We start from the raw sequence: 20,043 nt of genomic DNA, 5'->3' as shown, positions 1-20,043 counted from the left end.
TCAGTAAGTTACTTTTCATTTAGTTTGTATTCACTTAGTTGCTATTCCAGGTGGGACTGTACTATCTTGTAAATTCTTCAAGCAAACTAGTTAATCACAAAGCAACATGAGATAAATGTATTTTAAACTCTATTATACAATCAAGTTGACTTTAAGATTTACTTTAACAAAGTTTATGACAAAGATTCTAGATTTATAGGAGATTCTATTATCTCATCAGATTACTTCTCTATTAAATTATATAAATGCTCACTGATTAAAAAAAACAACATTCACCAATATGTCACATGCACAGTTAGTGTTTTATTATTTGAAGAATGGTTATGAAACATTACACTAAGTCAGGCTGAAAGGTAAAGTCTAAAATAGTTTTGTAAGGATATAACATATGATTGTTCGCTCCACAAAATTTTGACCTTAGAGCCTATGATACACCTAGTTGGCAGTAGCACCCAGGTTTTTCCATAGTCATCATTTTTCTCTTGTCTGCATAGACTTCTTCTCATTAGCTGCCTTCTGCTTTTGTTGCATTATCTCAGAGTCCCTAAAATGGGGGAAAACGGCTGTTAGGTTGTTATAGAGAAATTGGTTATATGTTGTCACTTGTTTTCTATACATAACCCATTAAGCATATTAAAAAACAAATTAAAAGATATAAAAGAGTCATGTCTTTGTTTTCATGGCAAGAGAATGGGAAAGCAAGGAATAGAAGGGCTCTGAAGCCACATCTTATTTTGAAAACCATCTCTATTGCTACCACATTCTTGGGCAAATAAGAACATTTCAAAATCAGAACAGTACTTATTTGGGTTGTTTTGTAAAATAGCTATCAATATATACATCTGACATTAGGTAGCTATCTACAGGAATAATGGCAATTACTCCTGGTTGTCAACAAAGTTAATGTTCTCTATTTTTCCCTGAAAGAAGAAGCATTTAAGTCTCATAGATATCCAAAATGGTACCCAACGTTAGGATATCGCTGTAAGAAACTGAATTGCCTCACAGCAAACCTAAAAGCCTGATAGCAAATGATTTAAAAATGGGTTACACTAAAAAACAAAAGATATTAGGGCATTTCCTTAACCTTTTGTGTCTCTAGCTGAACCTCCATATATCATATTAACTGTGAACTACAACCAGACTACCTGGGCTAGATGGTCCAGGAAATCCTTATTTTAAAAAATACATGAAATGACTTTGTAACCAATCCCCACTATGTGCCACTTTGCTGGCTCTGGATTAAGTCCTATAGCAACTCTGTTGTTATTCTCCTGATTCGGATTAAAAAAACAAAAAACTAAAAGCTTAGAGCTAAATAATTTGCCTCAAATCACATAAAATTCAAGTCTGTCCAATTCCTTCCTTCCTTCCGTCCTTCCTTCCTCCCTCCCTCCTAAGATTTTACTTATTTATTCATGAGAGACACAAAGAGAGAGAGAGGCAGAGACACAGGCAGAGGGAGAAGCAGGCTCCATGCAGGAAGCGCGCCACGGGACTCCATCCTGGGTTTCCAGGATCACACCCTGGGCTGAAGGCTGCGCTAAACCTCCACGAGCCACTGGGGCTGCCCTTGTCCAATTTCAAAGTTCAAGCTCTTCCCTATTATCACACAGATTTAGTTTAAGATTTTAATTCAGGGTGAGTAGCTCTGTCCATGACAGTAGACATTTCTGTAAAGCCAATAGCAAAGAGAATGAAGGAAAAACAAGACTACAAAGAAATTAAGTATCATGGAAAATAGTGATAGCTATTTTTCTGTTTGAAATGGAGCTCTGTTGTGCTTGCTGTACTCTTAGCAATGTTATTGAAGTTCAGAGCCTCAGCTTCCTATTCTATACATTGAGGCTAATGCTGCTTTTCAGGATAACAAGAGAGACAATACATGTAGAGTAGCCAGCACAGAGCTTTCTAACCTGTGGATATCCTCTTAACAGGGACTATTACTGAGCCAAGATGGACTAGGGTTCTCCATTAAAAATTTCATGTTCATTGATTTGTACCACGCTCATTTTTACTCCAGTGTGGGTAAACAGAAATTGAAGGCAAACCTCATCACTTTAACATAGAAAGAGAGGTGATCATTAACCCAATGTGGGGCTTGAAGTCAGGCGTCAAGAGTTGCATGCTCCACTAATTGAGCTAGCCACGCACCTCTAAACGATGATTCTTAACTATAGGTGCCCATCAGCATCACCTGAGGAGCTTTTTCTAAAGGCAGGTTTAACTTAGGCACAATAAGATATACCTAGAGCACCTGTTATGCTCAGCCCCAGACCAATTAAACCAAAACTGGATTTAAGGCACAGGCTTGAGTAGCCCTCAGGGTTTCCCAGGTGGTTCTAATACGCAGGCTCGCAGACAACCGAGAAGCCCCACTGAAGCATGTCTGGTCAATTCTTCAAGTGACCTCCAAGTTGTACATAGACAAAATTTGATTTTAGAATAAAATTAAACTTGTTTATAAATATGCATTGAAAAAATTCAAGCTATACTCCCAAAGTATTTCTGTAGCAGTTTTGTATTATTTCTCACAAGTAATCATATATCAAGGCTGTGCACCTGCATTTTTCTTTAACGCAATGGATCTTCGGAAGACAAGATAGCTAAGTGTTTTCTTCAGAACCTTTATCCCTATGATTGAGTCAACCAGTCATCTTCACCAGTTTGGGTAGGGTGTCCACTTTGAAAACACTGTATCCCTAGCACTGAACAAGTGCCCTCCATAGGCAAGGCATTCGGCTATTTTGCTAAATGAAGTTCTTAGGGTTGTAGTGATGAATCAGCATGAGATTCTCCTCAAGACTATAGTTTGAGGGACGCCAGGGTGGCTTAGTGGTCCCAGAATTGAGTCCTGCATCGGGCTCTGCATAGTGAGCCTGCTTCTCCCTCTGTCTTTCCCTCTGTGTCTCTCACGAATTAAAAAATAAAATCTTAAAGAAAGAAAAAAGTCTAGGGCAGCCCCCGTTGTGCGGTGGTTTAGCGACGCCTGCAGCCCAGGGCATGATCCTGAAGACCCTGGATCGAGTCCCACATCAGGCTCTCTGTATGATGCCTGCTTCTCCCTCTGCCTGTTTCTCTATGAATAAATAAATAAAATCTTAAAAAAAAAAAAAAAAAAAAAAAAGAAAGACTATAGCTTGAGAGCTGGCAATTTTTCACCCGTGGTTCGGGAAGGCTACATAATTCTGGCATGCGCCTCACAGACGTTCCACTGTCTACCCCTCTATGCAGGCTAAGACTAGTTCTACCAAGGGGGGGGGGGGAGAAAAAACATTTCTTTCCATTCTCCAAAATGACAGCTTCAGTGACTTGAAAATCCCATTAGTGTCACTCACTTACCTCTGCTTTCTCTGAGAGGTGGTCAAGCTATCTTCTTTTCTTTTTCCCTTGCTAATTTCCTGGGATTTCTTCATGTTTTTCTGGCGGGCGAGTTCTCGCTGGTTTCCTCCTACAAAAGTCAAACAGTCCTGCTCTAATTTTCCCATCTCAAAACTCCACACTAATCCCGTTAGGCCGCTCGTACTTTAGGAGATCCCTGGGTGGCCCAGCGGTTCAGCGTCTGCCTTTGGCCCCGGGATCGAGTCCCACATCGGGCTCCCTGCATGGAGCTTGCTTCTCCCTCTGCCTCTCTCTCTCTCTCATAAGAAAATAAATAAGATTTTTTTAAAAAACAAAAAACCACTCGTTTAAAAACGCATCTGAAGTTGTAGCTGTCGAGCAGATGCGCCCGTGGGGTGGACGCCTAAGGCGAGTTATCCCACCGGGCGGCGTGCTCTCGGGCTGTAAGCACAACGGGCATTCCGCTCCTCGGTCCACACGGCTCGCTGCATCAAACTAAGCTCTAGTTTTTTCTTTTTTTTGGTCTGTTTTTGTTTTAAGATTTTATTTATTCATGAGACAGCGAGAGAAGCAGAGACCCAGGCAGAGGGAGAAGCAGGCTCCGTGCAGGGAGCCCGACGCAGGACTCGATCCCGGGACCCCGGGGTCACGCCCTGGGCCGAGGGCAGACGCTCCACCGCGGAGCCCCCCGGGCGACCGCAGCTCTACCTTTTTGAAACGCGTGGACGGGAAGGAGGACGGACTGAAAGGGACAAACAAAAGAACCAGGGAGCGGGCTCCGTCGGGGCTTCCCGTCCTTAAGGCCCCTCCGGGGGCCGCGGTCCTCTAGCCCCCCCTCCCGGGAGCGGCTCTCTACCGCGGACGCTCGCACCCCGGCAGCGGCGGCCCACGTCGGAGGCGCGGCCGAGGCTAAGCGTCCCGGTCCCCGGCGGACGGAGGACAGGGTCCCCCTCCCCGGCCCCCGCCAGTCCCGGCCCCCGCGCCCCGCCAGCCCCGCAGCGAGGCTTCCTCCGCGGACGCTCCCCGCCGCCCTCCCCGCCCGCACTCACGGGCCATGCCGACGGCGGCCCCGCCGGGAGAGAGCTCCGCGCGAGAGCAACCGCCTCCAGACACGCTCAGCGGCCGTCCACACCCGCCGCCCGGGAACGCGGAACCCGCCCCGCCCCTCCGCCGGGCTCCGCTCCCCGCGCCGCCCGTGGCCCCGCCCCCACGCCGACCCTCCGCCGGGCCCCGCCCCCACCGTCCGTGGCCCCGCCTCCCGCGAGCAGGGAGAGCGACTGCGCGTGCGCCGCGGGGAGGCGGGGCAGCCTCCGCCGCGGAGCTGGGGCTGGGACCTGCAGGCTCGCGGCGAGGCGAGTCCGCACCCGGGGCGCTCCCTGGAAGGCGGGCCGGGCGTCCGCGGACGTCACCCGCTGCGGGCCGAGCGCTGGTGCCTGGCCAGCCCTCATTTGTTTGCTAACGACAGAAACCACACTAAGTGCAGCTGTATCTAAGGGTTCGACGGCGGACGTTACCTTTCTCTCGAGTATGCCTTGCAGAAGCGGGAGGAGCGGGAAGGGGGCAGGACAGATTGAGGGGGACTCTGCAGCAGGCAGCTGTGTGGCTCTTGACACGTTTTCTTACGCTATTCCTACACCAAGCCTGTAAGGTAGACCTCATTGTTCTCATTTTACGGAGGAGATGGAGACCCTGAGACTAAGAGCGAGCGACCTAACAGGCAGGGACTCGTACAAGGGAGATTCAGATTTACGACGGACTCTTGAATCTGCTCATTTTCCCATTTGATCCCAGGGCCTTTGTCACGGTCGACACGACTTTGGGAGTTTTAGGTTACTGTCTCTGTGCTCGGGTTGTGTGATGGGAAGAGAATGTGGGATTGGAAGAGAAGTGGCAGCGTTCTTGCTTCTGTATGTGGTCTTAATGTCCAGTCTAATTGAGGGTTTTTTTTTTATGGCTGAAAATACACTGCAAGTTGTTAAGGATACAGCTGATGTACACAAGAAAAGTTGGGATTGTCTGCCAGAGAAAACTGAAGACTTTTGAAGTTACTGTGATGCCATTATGAACTTACTCCACAAACTTGGGAGTGTAAGAAATATCTTAGGACTTTATTTTAAAGGATTTTGTTTATTTGAGACAGAGGGTGGGGTGGGTAGAGAGTGAATGTGCAGAGGGAGGAGCAGAGGGAGAAAGGATAGGTGGACTCTAAGCTGAGTGCAGAGCCTCCATTCTGGACTGGACCTAATGACCCAGAGGTCGTGACTGGAACCAAAATCAAGAGTCTGTCGCTTAACCAACTGAGCCACCCAGGTGTGCCTGACTTTATAGTTCAATAATAAAATGAAATCCGACTTTGTTCCCATCCTGATACTAATGAGAAGTTAAATCTTTGTCATTGTCCACTGCCTTAGGTATAGAATTGTGGGAATGCCCTAGAGTGTCAGGTGGAATCGGAATGTTTGGGGAAAGACAATGCATCATCAGAATATACCGTACAAAACCCCGTGGTCCTGCCGGTGGCTCCAGGATTCCTGAGACATCTTCAGTAGGGGGTTCCTTTGTCTAGTTGTTGAACTTCTTGAAAAGCATCTGAAGTCCTGTTCACTCCCTCAGGGTACCGGAGGGAGCCCACAGAATCCAGAGACCTCTATTTTCTTTCCAGTCTTAGAGGAATCTCTTCTCTCTTCTATGCTTTCATCCTTGTTATTTAAACTTTGAAAAGCCCTTGTCTCTCTTTCCCCTGTCTTGATGACATAGCAAGGATTAATTAATAAAGGATTAGATTCCTTTGACATTTTGTTATTAACAGGATATTCTTGTAAAATCTTGTCCTTCAAAAAAAAAAAAAAAAACTTGCCTTTCCAAGAAAGAAGTCAGACCTGTCTGCTGCAATGAGTCAGGGGATTTATATAGCCGGTTTGAGAACTGGCCCATCCATACTGTGTAAAACCGACGTCATCTATGGCCATTTTTCTTCTCCTTATAGAAACCTTCCCTAACCATCCTACTAAAAGCAAGCCAGCCTTCCCTTAATCTCTGTGATACTATCCTTTACGTTTCTTTCATAGCATTTAATTAATTCTTAAGTTATCTTGTTCTTTTGTTGTACTCTTTTTCCCTCCCCAACCAGAACGCCTTGCTTATGGCTCCACTGCCATCTCCCGAAGCAGACTGGGGAATACTTATGTTAATTTACTACATAACTATATACTTTTAGCTATAATAATTTCTGAACAGGTACAGTAAAAAGTAAACAAAGGTACAAAGTGAATAGTCTTCCTCCCACGACGTGTTCCTCTTGGAGGAGGTCACTTACCAGTTCCTTCACACCTGAATTTGTCATCTATGTTCTACTCACTTTAGAATATCTTTTTTCTCTTTTTTTTTTTCGATTTTATTTATTTATTCATGAGAGAGAGAAGCAGAGACACAGGCAGAGGGAGGAGCAGGCTCCATGCAGGGGGCCCCATGCAAGACCCCCCCCCCCACTCCAGGATCAGGCCCTGGGCGCAAGGCAGCCCCCCAAGCGTCCCTACTCACTTTGAAGTTTCTAAGTTCTGGGGATGTGCTGGTGAACAGGCGTTACTCTGCAAGACCTTATTTTTGTAAAGTCAAAAAAATTTTTTTAAAATACTCTAACACCTTCCCGTCCCCCCAGGCGTGGGCCTGAACATACGACCCCCGGATCAAGAGTCCCACGCTTCTCTGGCTGAGCATGCGGGCGCCGCCTGATTGCACTGGTCTCCTTACGCTTTGGGCCCAGCGGCTTGCAGGAATCCCTCCCTCTCTGCGCCCTCGCCAGTAACTCCCAGGGATTCCTGCGGCGGGGGTGGGACGGAGGGACGCTTCGCCGCGCGGCCCCATTTCCGGTTTGCTGGGGCCCCTGTAGCTTGACAGTTACCATGGCTCCGGGAGCCGTGCGTCTGACGTCCTCCTGCGGCGCTGGCTGATGGCGTCATCAGTTCCGGCGCCCCCTCGAGGGCGGGGAAGCGAGGTACGGCGGAGACTTAGCTCTCAGTGTGGCAGGGTCATGAAGAAGAGGCGGCGGCGGGAGGAAGGCGGCGGCGGCGGGGGTGCGAAGCTGCGGTAGCTGCCCGCGGGGCTGGTGCGTGGCCGCGTGGAGAGGGCGTAGCTCTTAATCCCTTCCCCGGGCAGCGGCCGGGGCTCGGGGCTGAGAGCGGCCGCGGGGCCGCCTCCCCGGGCCCCCTGGCTCCGCCATGTTCCGCAGGGCACGCCTTAGCGTGAAGCCGAATGTCAGGCCTGCCGCAGGCGCCCGGGCTTCCACCGCCCCCACCGCGCACCGCAGGCCGGAGGTCCCCGGGCCCCAGGCCCCGGCGGCGGTCCCTTCCCCGAAGCCCGCGGAGTCCACGGATGTGCCGGCGGCCGCCTGCGGGGGGAGCGAGCCCCGGGCGGAGGCCCCCCGGAGCAGGTAAGCGCGCGCGGAGGGGCGCACCACGGCGGGGCCGACCCGCGAGAGCCGACCGCAGGCTGCGCGGTGGAGGACTCCGCCGCCGGCACCCGCGCCCGGGAGGCCCTGGGCGCCCGCCGCGAGCTGCAGTTTGTGGCTCCGTCCGCAAGGCGTGGGCTGTGTGGTCGGGAGGGGCCCGCGTCCTCCGCAGCGGTGGGAGATCCGGAGGGGACGACTTGGAAGCCCAAGGTGCCCACACGTGCTGTCGTTCATGGCACGGCTCGGGCGGCCTTCCCGTCGTTTCTCTTCCGCTGGAGTCCTCGGCGAGGAGCTGTAGTTCCAACAAATTTGAAAACACTCATTTCACCCTAAAAGACCAGTGTGACTTCGGTTCTGCTGGTTTGTGGCCGTTGAAGGGAGATGTTCCTTGCTTTTTTTTTTTTTTTTTAAGATGTTATTTATTTTTTAGTGAGAGACAGGCAGAGGGAGAAGCAGGCTCTCTGCGGGGAGCCCGATGTGGGACTCCATCCCGGGATCCCGGGGTCACGCCCTGGGCCGAAGGCAGGTGCTCAACCGCTGGGCCACCCGGGTGTCCCAGGATATGGATTTTCACTTTTTTTAAAAAAAGATTTTATTTATTTATTCATGAGAGACACACACAGAGAGAGAGGCAGAGACACAGGCAGAGGGAGAAGCAGGCTCCATGCAGGGGGCCTGACGCGGGACTCAGTCCTGGGTCTCCAGCATCAGGCCCTGGGCTCAAGGCAGTGCTAAACCGCTGAGCCACCCGGGCTGCCCTCACCTTTTTTTTTTTTTTTTAATTTTTATTTATTTATGATAGTCACAGAAGGAGAGAGAGAGAGGCAGAGACATAGGCATAGGCAGAAGCAGGCTCCATGCACCGGGAGCCCGACGTGGGATTCGAACCCGGGTCTCCAGGATCGCGCCATGGGCCAAAGGCAGGCGTCAAATCGCTGCGCCACCCAGGGATCCCCCTTTTTTTTTTTTAAGATTTATTTATTCGGGGATCCCTGGGTGGCTCAGCGGTTTAGCCCCTGCCTTTGGCCCAGGGCGCGATCCTGGAGTCCCGGGATCGAGTCCCTCGTCGGGCTCCTGGCATGGAGCCTGCTTCTCCTTCCTCCTGTGTCTCTGCTTCTCTCTTTCTTTTTTTTTTTAATTTTTTTTTTTTTTAAATTTATGATAGTCACACACACAGAGAGAGAGAGGCAGAGACACAGGCAGAGGGAGAAGCAGGCTCCATGCACCGGAAGCCTGATGTGGGATTCGATCCCGAGTCTCCAGGATCGCGCCCTGGGCCAAAGGCAGGCGCCAAACCGCTGCGCCACCCAGGGATCCCTCTTTCTTTATGTCTATCATAAATGAATAAATAAATCTTTAAAAAAAGTTATTTATTCATGAGAGACACGGAGAGAGAGGCAGAGACACAGGAGGAGGGAGAAGCAGGCTCCCTACAGGGAGCCCGTCGTGGGTCTCAATCCCGGACTCCGGGGTCACGCCCTGGGCTGAAGGCAGGTGCTCAACTGCTGAGCCACCCGGGCTGCCCCTTGTTCCTTGCTTTGGTTTGAGGGCCTGCCCCTTTAGAGTGGCCATGGTTTCTGAAGGGAAAAAACATGTGCCAGGACCACATTTGGATTCAGGGTGTTTTTGTTTTTTCTTTATTTAACCGTTTACTAGACGTGACCAGGCAGGATTTATTTACCTGTTAAAATGGAGGTAACATTACCTGCTTTGGAGAGTTGTCGTGGAGTTTTAGGAAAAACCTGACAAGCTGTCTTGTGTAGGACCTTGCAGAATAATTGTGTACAAAAAATTAATTGTTTAAAGTAAATGTGATGGTAGTGATTAACAAAGTAATTAAAGTTAAGACATGTTGGGCTATTAATAGCCTCTCTTTCTATAATATATATGTGAGGAGAACAATAAAACCTGACCCTATTAAATGACAATGAGATGGTGTAAATTCTCTGTATGCTCTGACAGGAAGGTGAAGATTTTATTCCTTTTTGTCCAATCTTCCTCTGTTCGCCTAAACTGGTGCTGGGTACGGGGTGTTATTTTGCTAGCTTAGTGATGCTTTAGAGATTTCCAGGTTTCTTACATGAATATTTCTTTCAAAACTTCTAAAAAAGGAAATACAGGTATTAATCATTGTTAATAAAGTTGGCAGAGATCCTGTTAATTACACATTAGTGTGTCATGATTGTAATTTAATGAATTATTGAGGTTCTGTAGTTGAGACATTTGAGGTTGAGGATATTTGGTTTTTGACAGTGGGCATTTATGGAGTACTTTTGATTTTTTTTTTTTTGTTGTTGTTTAGTATGGTGTTTTGTGTGTGTGTGTGTGTGTGTGTGTGTGTTTGCAGTTGTAAATGTAAGTGGTAAAAACAGAGTGTAAGTTTTGTCCTTAAAGTTTCAATGAAAAAAAAAAGTTTCAATGAAATTGAGTGAAATGGCACATGATGCAAGGATCAGGTTATAAAGGCTGAGATAAGAATTTAAATTGGAGATTTCTTTGGGTGCCTGGCTGGTTTAGTAGGAAGAGCATGAGACTCTTGAACTTGGGGTTCTAAGTTTGGGTCCTACATTGAGTGCAGAGATTACGGGGGTGGGGGGAGTTTCAAAAGGAAATTTCTTGGAAAGTTTATTCTATAGTTTTAGGCATTTTCCATTGTTATGTAAAACTAATCATAACATGAAAAATGTAGACTGCTTTTAATTCTTATCTAATTATCTCTTTGACTTAATTTGCTTTCAGGCCTTTTTGTTTTCAAAGATTTTATTTATTCATGAGAGAGAGAGAGGGAGAGAGGCAGAGACACAGGTAGAGGGAGAAGCAGGCTCCATGCCGGGAGCCCCACGTGAGACTCGATCCTGGGACCCCAGGGTCACGCCCTGGGCCCAAGGCAGGCGCTAAACTGCTGAGCCACCCAGAGATCCCGTTTTCAGGCTATTTTTGAAATATGTATATCCAATCTGAGCTACATACCTAATATGTAATTTGGAGTGACTGAGTATTGTTTTTAAGTGGAGTTTGATAGCAGTGTGAGTAGTTATGCCCAACCAAAGATAAATGATTTCTGCCTCAGACAATGTTTGGCTTGATTAATGTAGCTAAATGTATATTCTCAAATACTGCAGTAGAGATATTTTAGAAGTTTGAAGTTTTGTATATTTGGTTTGACTGATCTCAGGTTGATAGAGTAAAATTTCAGTAATTTAGATCCGTTCAGGGGGATGTCAGTATAAACTTTCTAGAAAAATGATTGTCAGTTATCTCGTGATTCAAAATAGGGTGATTAAGCTTTAATTTGTAACTTGGCCTTTTGTTTTTCTTGAAGGAGTTAACACGAGCATGAAATTACTTATTTCTATTTTATGTTCTATTGCCCTAGGGGACTTGAAGTTCAAAAAAGATTAATAGTCTCTTTTTAGAATTTACATGTCTGTTAAAAACATTTACTAAATACAATTTTTATTGCAGTAGTCATTAATCTATATCTCAAGTCACTGATTTTTTTGATAATGAAATTTTACTGTTTTAGGTTTTCATTTGATTAAAAAAAAGATTTTCATTACATTAGTTTTTGAAACTAGAATATTAAAGATCCATGGTGCCCTTTTTTTTCTTTTTTTAAATTTCAACAGTGATGAAAAGACTGACAGTGAGAATTATGTTGAAGAATCCAGTAAATCTTCCTCTACTGTTTCACAGAGAAGAAAGCGAATATCAAGTCCTCCTACTCTGGTTAAGCCTGATGTCAGTGTTCCTTCAGAATCTCATCCCTTATCTACAGTTAATCAAGAAGTTCCACAGCCAAATCCTGTTTTAACAAAAGAGAAACAGCCATGTTCAGACAGATACCGAATTTATAAAGCCCAGAAACTAAGAGAAATGTTAAAAGAAGAATTGAGAAAAGAGAAGGTAAGGGAGAAAAAAAATTACTTTCTTGGCTAGAATTCCGTTTATATGTTCGTCAGGCATGATTTGGAGGAAAAATATCTATAGCATTTAATGGCACATAATCAATTAATATCTCTTGTTAATTGATTAATAAGCACAATAGACTTAATTTCTCTAGTATGTTAATTTTTATATATTCATCTGTATCTTTATTGTTTTTGGTGAAGGCCACAGATAGAATTTCTGTACACACAGACACATGGAAAGCATACAAAGCATATTTATAAATTAAGCCTTTAATCTGATTTTTCATGATGTCTAAGTGACACGAGTTATATTAATTTGAATTAAGATAGGTATACTTGAGCAACGTGAATTCGTAGTATTTTCTAAGGTGACAATATGGAAATTATAAACGGGAAGAATTTGCATGTATGTGTATAGTAGAGTCCATCTTCTTTTTAACCTTGAGAATGGATTTTTCTGAGAGAACATGGTACCAAGAGTGAAGCATGTAAGTCTACAGTTAAATACTTAGGATTTGAATCTTAGAGTCATCCTGTACTATGTGACCTGTGCATTTAATTAACTTTTCTGTATCTTCATCTGCAAAGTAAGACTGAGGATGGTATGTATCTTATTGGAGGGTTGTAAAGATTAGCTGACTTAATACATGTCAAACATATTTAGACTAGTGTCTGGCAAATAGAATCCAACACATGTCAGCTCTTTATTATAGGATGCCATTTTTATTTTTATTTATTTATTTATTTATTTTTCAAAAGATTTATTTATTTATTTATTCATGAGAAACACAGAGAGAGGGATCCCTGGGTGGCGCAGCGGTTTAGCGCCTGCCTTTGGCCCAGGGCGCGATCCTGGAGACCCGGGATCGAATCCCACGTCGGGCTCCCGGTGCATGGAGCCTGCTTCTCCCTCTGCCTGTGTCTCTGCGCCTCTCTCTCTCTCTCTCTATCATAAATAAATAAAAATTAAAAAAAAAAAAAAAGAGAGAAACAGAGAGAGAGAGAGAGGCAGAGACACAGGAAGAGGGAGAAGCAGGCTCCATGCAAGGAGCCCGATGTGGGACTCGATCTCGGGTCTCCAGGATCACACCCCGGGCTGCAGGCGGTGCTAAACCGCTGCGCCACCGGGGCTGCCCTGGATGCCCTTTTTAATTAAGAGGTACTTTGTTATTTAATTCTATCATATTTGTGAAGTAGACGTCACTTTTTACACAGAAATAGCTTCACAGAGGTTATTTGCTTTTTATCAAACATCAAGGGGTTTTGAATGTATAACCTCTAAAATCTAAGTGTTTCAAAATGTTCTATGTTAATACAATATGCTTAGGTAGATTTGTTCTGGGGAATTAAAAAATTAAACATTTCCTTCAAGAATTTTATAAAATTCACAGAAATCCAGTTCATTACAGGGTCAACAAAAGCTATATGTTTATAAATCTTAGTGAACTATTGTAGTTAGAAGACATTAGGGTGATTTTATATAATGAGGGCTTTTTATTTATTTTATTATTATTATTTTTATTATTTTTTTATATAATGAGCTTTTATCCAGTCCTAGACACTTTAGTTTTTAAGGTTTCTTTTCTTTTCTTTTCTTTTTTTTTTTTTAAGATTTTATTTTTTTCTTCATGAGAGACACAGAGAGAGAGAGGCAGAGACATAGGCAGAGGGAGAAGCAAGCTCCATGCAGGGAGCCCAATACAGGACTCGATTCCGGGACTCCAGGATCATGCCCTGGCACACAGGCAGGTGCTAAAACACTGAGCCATCCTGGCATCCCCCAGTTTCTAAGGTTTCTTGATGTGCTACAACTTCTTTATATTCAGTTTAGGAAAGCTCTTCCTTAAATTAGGAATGATTATGGTAGGAATAACAAATCACTTGGAATGAATGCAATAGTGGGCTATACCTTACATTCTAGTACATGTGAATTTCTTCTATATTTGTAAAATAAAAGTAGGTCTTCATTTGTGTTTGTGTGTCTAGAAGCAATGGAAAAACAAATATGCCATAAATGAAAGTCAGAAGCCACCAGATCGTTCAAAAATGACTATGAGAGATTTCATATATTACCTGCCAGATAACAACCCAATGACGTAAGTAAACTCTACTTGTTTTTCTTTCTTTGAGTGTGTTGTAAGTACCACTTTTAGAGTACAGTTTCCGTGTTTTCTAAAAGTGTGTTGACAAAATTTATAGCACATACCATGTTCTTTTAGGTAGAATTTTTTTCTTAATTTTATTTATTTATTCATGAGAGAGACACACACACAGAGAGAGAGGCAGAGAGAAAGAGAGAGAGAGAGAGAGAGGCAAAGACACAGGCATAGGGAGAAGCAGGCCCCTCTCAGGCAGCCCGATGTGGAACTCAATCCCGGGTCCCCAGGATCATGCCCTGGGCCGAAGGCGGCGCTAAACCGCTGATCCACCCGGGCTGCCCTAGGTAGAATTTTTTAAGAAAGTTTAGTGGTATTTCAGGTAACTTCTTTCTTGGGTTGGTATCCATCACCTCTGAGGTTAAAAATAAGTTTCATTATATTTCTAAGCTGTGTAAGACCAACTAAACAACTTTTCTCTAATTGCTATTATGGTTTCCATTCTTTATATACTATATATAACCCAATTCTAAAGGAATGGTCTAATTTTTATGTCCTATCTCCTAATTATAGTGGCATTTGATTAACAAATTCTCCAAGAAGAAAGCTTTTTTAACTAATCAATTTTAAAGATTTTATTTATTTGACAGTGTGCACACAAACATGGGGAGCGGCAGGCAGAGGGAGGGGAGAAGCGGGTTCAGGGAGCCCAACTTGGGGCCCAATCCCAGGACCTTGGTATTATGAACTGATTTGAAGACAGATGCCCACCTAACTGAGCCACCCAAGGGCCTGGAACAAAGCTTCTTTAGTCAGAGTTAGCCTGGAGAAGCAGATGTCTCATTGTTATGTTTGGTGGTTTTGTAGATGGATGTAGGAATAGTAGCCTGTTTTCACTCTAGCCTTTTTCAGGTTTATCAGGTCTTTGGCCTATTGAAGGAAGGGCCAAACACCTAGGTTTTGAGTTATTTGACGTCTAGGATTTGGGAGACAAGCCCTGTAAGTTGCTTTAGGCCTCAGGACCGGGAGAGCCTCCCTTTACTAAAGAGTGGAGAGTAAAAACATTACTTACTTAGGCTGTTGTATATTATTTACACTTGAAGATAAAGGTTTTTGACTAAGAAATTGACTCCTGGACCATCCTGTCATTAATAATGATGTTATGGTGTATCATTTTATAAAAAGTAAGTTAAAATTTCTTTTTCTGCTGCTGGATGGGAATAGGCATGATGTAAATTACCTTAAAATATTTTTTATGTTAAATATTAAATCTTTTACATATTTAAAAATGAATTTTTTTTTTTTTTTAGTTCCTCATTGGAGCAAGAAAAGAAAACTGAAAAATCATTGACACCAGTCCAGACAAGAGAGTAAGTGTTTTATCTTACTGTTTTTTTTTTTTTAAATGTTTTTATTTTTTATTTTTTTATTTATGATAGTCACACAGAGAGAGAGAGAGAGACAGGCAGAGACACAGGCAGAGGGAGAAGCAGGCTCCAGGCACCGGGAGCCCGACGTGGGATTCGATCCCGGGTCTCCAGGATCGCGCCCTGGGCCAAAGGCAGGTGCCAAACCGCTGCGCCACCCAGGGATCCCTCTTACTGTTTTTTTTTTTTTTTTTTAAATTTTTTTTACTTATTTATGATAGTCACACAGAGAGAAAGAGAGAGAGGCAGAGACACAGCAGAGGGAGAAGCAGGCTCCATGCACCGAGAGCCCGACGTGGGATTCGATCCCGGGTCTCCAGGATCGCGCCCTGGGCCAAAGGCAGGCGCTAAACCGCTGCGCCACCCAGGGATCCCTGTTTTTTTTTAATAAAATCTTTGGTGGGTAGAGTTTTTAAAAAATGAAATCAAATGATATTTTTTGTTACAGTCAAGTTACATGTGCTAGGAATATTTAAATAGAATCACAAGAGTTAATGTGTGATTTAAATCAAGATGAAAGGTCCACACTATTCGTGTATTATATATGGAAATGACCAGTCATATGATTTCAGTTAAAGCGTTTAGTATTAAAAAGGATTTTGTTTTGTTTTAGAATAATACAATGGTACAAAAACCAAAAGGAACAAAAGTAGACCTAGAAAAATCTTCCAACTGTTTTCCTGTCATCTTGTTCTTCTATGGAGGCAACAAATGTTACCAGTTGTTTAATGTATCATTCTTATCCCATTCTGTGTCTATCCAAACAAGCTTCTATATATTTTGCTTTTTCCTTTTCTTTACCTTTCTTTTTATAGTTTGATGCCACTAGAGAATCTATTTTTTTTGTATAAGCTTCTTGTTGCCTTCCACACTGCCCTGTAATGTTAGCTTACCACTAAGAAATGTCTCCAAGAGGCTTCCTAGGAAGTTATTGTAGTTTTGTAATTCAAGATGAAGGATTATGGAAAATTGCCAGAAACATTGGGATTTTTTGGTTGTTACTTCAAAGGTTATTAAGTAATGATTGCTATTTTGCTTAGAACTTATATTGTTTTAAAGCAGAACTCTCAGACTTTAGCAGTTAGTTGCATTTTTATAGATTAATAGGTTATGTTTGCTTCTGTGAAACCCCAAGGAAACCATGTAGTTGAATGGAAGGTAATTGGGAATCAGAGTCATTATTTGGAAAATTGTGTTTAGCTTCTTGGTATGCCTTTACTGTTGTGTAACCTAGAGCAAAGATTATTTATTACTGCAGACCTCAAGTGTGTTTGAAAATACCAATGCCCAAGGGTTGTTATGAAGAGTTAATAAATGATCTGGAAACTAACGCTTTATAACTGTAAGGTTTTTTTTTTTTTTTTTTTAATTTCCCAATATCTGTTTGGTTTATCTGATACTCTGTTAAGACAGAAAGAATGAGAATTTAGACAGCCTGGGTGGCTCAGTGGTTTAGCACCACCTTCAGTCCAGGGCGTGATCCTGGGGACTAGGGATCGAGTCCCACATTGGGCTCCCTGCATGGAGCTTGTGTGCTTCTCCCTCTGCCTGTGTCTCTGCCTCTCTGTTTCTCTGTCTCTCTCTCTCTCTTGCTCTCCCCCTCTGTCTCTCATGAATAAATAAAATTTAAAAAACATTTTAAAAAAATGAAAATTTAATTCTCTATTTCTTTTTCTTTTTTTTTTTTATTTTATTAATTCATGAGAGACACACAGAGTGAGAAAGAGAGAGGCAGAGACAGAAGCAGGCCCCATGCAGGGAACGCAATGCGGGACTCAATCCCAGATCTCCAGGATCACGCCCTGGGCCGAAGGTGGCGCTAAACCACTGAGCCACCCAGGCTGCTCAATTCTCTATTTTCAAAAGAGAATATAGAGTTCTTAATAAATGCTCCTGGATAGAATTAGAGAAATTCTTCTAGTCCTGTCCTTACCAGGTAGGATCTTTAATTACATTTTAGGGAAAGTTGGAAATAAATAGAATATTGGATTTGAAGTAATTTATTTCACAAGTTCATAGTATTCAGAAAATACTTGTCATGGATATATGAATTAACCTATCTTTTACATGTGGTAGACAAGAAGGTAAGAGTACTCCTGATACTGCAGATAATGAAGTACCAGAAGATGATGTGGATGATGGACCATTGCTGGTTCCTCGAGTAAAAGTGGCAGAAGATGGATCCATTATTTTGGATGAAGAAAGGTAAGTTAAAACAAACAAACACAGATTGTGGTTTCAAACCTGAGAATAAATGTGCTTTGTCTAATCAGAGAGAGTGTTTCCACATCAGTTATTGTTGCTTAGACACTGATGTTTATATTTTTCTAATGGATGTTGTAAATGGAAAAGTGAGTTAGATTCATTTATAATTTTTAGCTGTTTTTATGCTATGTTTTATATGAGAAGACTGTACTTTTGACCTATCATCCATTAACCAACCACCATTGTTTTACTAACTTTACCGATAATTGGGATGAACTACTGAACTAATCATATGCTGGCCTCTGCTGATGGATAGGTATCAAAAATTGACTGAGTCTCAGAGTCAAAATTCATGTTTTCATATTATTAACTAATACCATACTTTGTTGTCTGGAAATAAGTAATGAAAATGCAATGAATCATGGGTTTAATATTCTATAATTTCTGTTATGACAAAGTTTAAATCACCTTGTAGTTTCATTTCTCAGTTACAACATTAAAATTTTCAAATTTGGCATTGTGAAATTTGTTTGTCCAAAGTATGTTTTTTTAAAAAGAAGATTAATCATAAGTAAGTAAATAAAAAAGGGTGATAGAAAGTCATCTTACAGTTGGTTAAAATATCTTTCTTATAAAAAAAGAAATCTTTTTTATAAATATAAAGTTCTTTGATTAAACATTAATGCAATCCTATTAGTAATTATTTCTGTGTTTTCTCTTGTATTGTGATGATATACTGGTCATTAAATAGTTAAAAACATTTAACTTATTTGTGTGCAGGAACATAGAACATAAATGTCAGGTGCTTATATTCTTGATATTCTGGGTCTAGCATGATATGAAAATATATATTAAATATAGGAGACATGCCCAAGTTAATAAAACAAAAATTTTTTTTGATGGCCCAAAGATAATTTATAAATTTTATATTGCTGTTAAGGATTTTGAGAAAGTGTTAGCATTTATTTTTATTCCTTGGCAATCACTTTTTAAGGGAAAATTAGCGGATTCTTAGAAAATATGCATATCTCATATATATATTATACTTGTGATATGAGTCTGCCATGGTAAATTTCAAAATATAACTATTCGAATATCATTTTTTTTTCTTGTTTTTAGTGCAGAGCTATTTAAAAATGTGTTTCTTTCAGTTTAACTGTAGAAGTTTTAAGGACGAAAGGACCCTGTGTTGTTGAGGAAAATGACCCCATATTTGAGCGTGGTTCTACAACTACATATTCGAGCTTTAGGAAAAACTATTATTCTAAACCATGGTCAAATAAAGGTAACTAATTTCATTTTAAATTGTGTAGGTTATTTATTTGAAATAAAGTGAATTATTTTCTTAAGGTAAATAAAATGCAAGCCATATTATTTTCTCTTTAGGTAATTTTATTGGTACCTTCCAGTGGGAACCCCCTCTCCTAATGCTGTGGAACACTGTATCTCTGGCTTTGTCTTAGTACTCTTTTTAAGAATTAGCATTATGGTCATGCTGGAGTATTCCTCTCTGTCAAATCCTTATATAAAAAAAAAATTTTATGGAAAATTAATATTTTTAATTCTCAATAATGTTATACTTTTATGGCATAATAAAAATTTTAAGAATAAAGACCAGGCTGTTAAAAAAGCCTGTACTACCTATTGAATGGTATTGCTTATTATTTTTATGGTTTTTATTTATTCGAGGGGGAGAGAGAGAGAGAGAGAGAGAAAGCAAGCAAGCAAGCATGAGTAGGGGAGAGGGTCAGAGGGAGAAGCAGACTCCCTGCTAGCAAAGCCTGATGTAGGGCTCAATCCCAGGACCCTGGGATCGTGACCTGAACCAAAGGAAGATGCTTAACTGACTGAGCCACTCAGGTGCCCCCTGGTATTGCATATTCTTATAAAAATAATTCATTTGGGGGGAAAAACATAACAGAATAATGAGGGCAACAAGAAAGATTCTATGCTTTCTTCCTCTGACTTCCTTGATCCTATTCTGTTTGGGTTTCTTGTGTGTTTTTCTAGCTACTTTCTTACACATACTAATTAGCACATCTTGGTTGCTTCCATTAAAGCAGTAATATACTGACTGTGACTGACAGTTTTCTTAAGGACACTTTGAGACCAGAAGGCAGAATGTTGTTGTCATCTTTATTTTTTTTTATTCCAGTTGCTTTGGTATGAGCATACAAATTTCTTATATTAATTTCTGTATGAAAATTTAGAAATATTTTAAATTCTTGAAGTTCTTTGCAATAAAATTCACTAAATATTTCCTAAAGACTGTTAAGTACTCATTTATTTTTAACCCAAAATGTATACTTAATCTAAGATTTTTTCCTCTGAAACATTGAGTTTAATTTCATTCTTTGTAAATCTTTTATTTTTACAGAAACGGATATGTTTTTTTTAGCCATCAGCATGGTAGGAACTGACTTTTCTATGATTGGACAGCTTTTTCCTCACAGAGCAAGGATAGAAATTAAGGTAAAGTACACCCATGATATTCGTTGATTGGAAAAGGACCAAAAATTACTAGGTTTTTTTTTTTTTTTTTTACTTTATGTAAACCTCAGTCAATTCTTGTTGTCTACTATGTTTTGGGTAGATCTTTCCCTTTTCATAGCTCA

At 42.1% G+C, this 20,043-nt stretch overlaps 2 protein-coding genes across 5 annotated transcripts in view; one reads left to right on the top strand and one right to left on the bottom strand.

Annotated features, from left to right (window-relative positions):
* Nucleotides 1-283: 283 nt before the first annotated feature.
* SERF1B (small EDRK-rich factor 1B) lies at nucleotides 284-6,022 on the bottom strand. Of its 2 annotated transcripts, none has more exons than XM_072745368.1 (3): nucleotides 5,834-6,022; nucleotides 3,343-3,451; nucleotides 284-544 (listed from the first exon to the last, which is right to left on the bottom strand). In XM_072745368.1, exons 1-3 carry the CDS (start codon nucleotides 5,880-5,882, stop codon nucleotides 472-474), a joined length of 231 nt encoding a protein of 76 aa, XP_072601469.1. In that variant the 5' UTR covers nucleotides 5,883-6,022; the 3' UTR covers nucleotides 284-471. The 2 variants fall into 2 exon arrangements, with proteins under 2 accessions (XP_072601469.1, XP_072601470.1); XM_072745369.1 differs by lacking the exon at nucleotides 5,834-6,022 and adding an exon at nucleotides 4,392-4,502.
* A 1,360-nt stretch (nucleotides 6,023-7,382) lies between these two features.
* BDP1 (BDP1 general transcription factor IIIB subunit) overlaps nucleotides 7,383-20,043 on the top strand; it is a 91,919-nt gene continuing 79,258 nt past the window's right edge. For all 3 annotated transcript variants that reach the window (XR_011999159.1, XM_072745366.1, XM_072745367.1), the window contains exons 1-7: nucleotides 7,383-7,771; nucleotides 11,419-11,695; nucleotides 13,687-13,796; nucleotides 15,107-15,166; nucleotides 17,300-17,428; nucleotides 18,580-18,713; nucleotides 19,806-19,900. Coding sequence is in view for 2 of the 3 variants with exons in the window: in XM_072745366.1 (XP_072601467.1) it covers nucleotides 7,560-7,771; nucleotides 11,419-11,695; nucleotides 13,687-13,796; nucleotides 15,107-15,166; nucleotides 17,300-17,428; nucleotides 18,580-18,713; nucleotides 19,806-19,900 (1,017 nt within the window). In the remaining variant the exon portion in view is untranslated. The remainder of the gene's footprint in view (nucleotides 7,772-11,418; nucleotides 11,696-13,686; nucleotides 13,797-15,106; nucleotides 15,167-17,299; nucleotides 17,429-18,579; nucleotides 18,714-19,805; nucleotides 19,901-20,043) is intronic.

This window comes from Vulpes vulpes, unplaced genomic scaffold, assembly GCF_048418805.1.
Source record: "Vulpes vulpes isolate BD-2025 unplaced genomic scaffold, VulVul3 u000000652, whole genome shotgun sequence".
Taxonomy (NCBI): Eukaryota; Metazoa; Chordata; class Mammalia; order Carnivora; family Canidae; genus Vulpes; species Vulpes vulpes.
The sequence above is the reverse complement of the archived record's forward strand: the minus strand, read 5'-3'. Positions and strand labels throughout refer to the sequence as shown.

Excerpts from the sequence above, each read along its gene's own strand:
- SERF1B (XM_072745368.1), bottom strand. The coding sequence starts at position 5,882 with ATGTCTCAGGAATCCTGGAGCCACCGGCAGGACCACGGGGTTTTGTAC. Across the intron at positions 3,452-5,833 it reads GGACCACGGGGTTTTGTACG|GAGGAAACCAGCGAGAACTC; the intron begins GTATATTCTGAT and ends TGACTTTTGTAG. Across the intron at positions 545-3,342 it reads ACCTCTCAGAGAAAGCAGAG|GGACTCTGAGATAATGCAAC; the intron begins GTAAGTGAGTGA and ends CCCCCATTTTAG.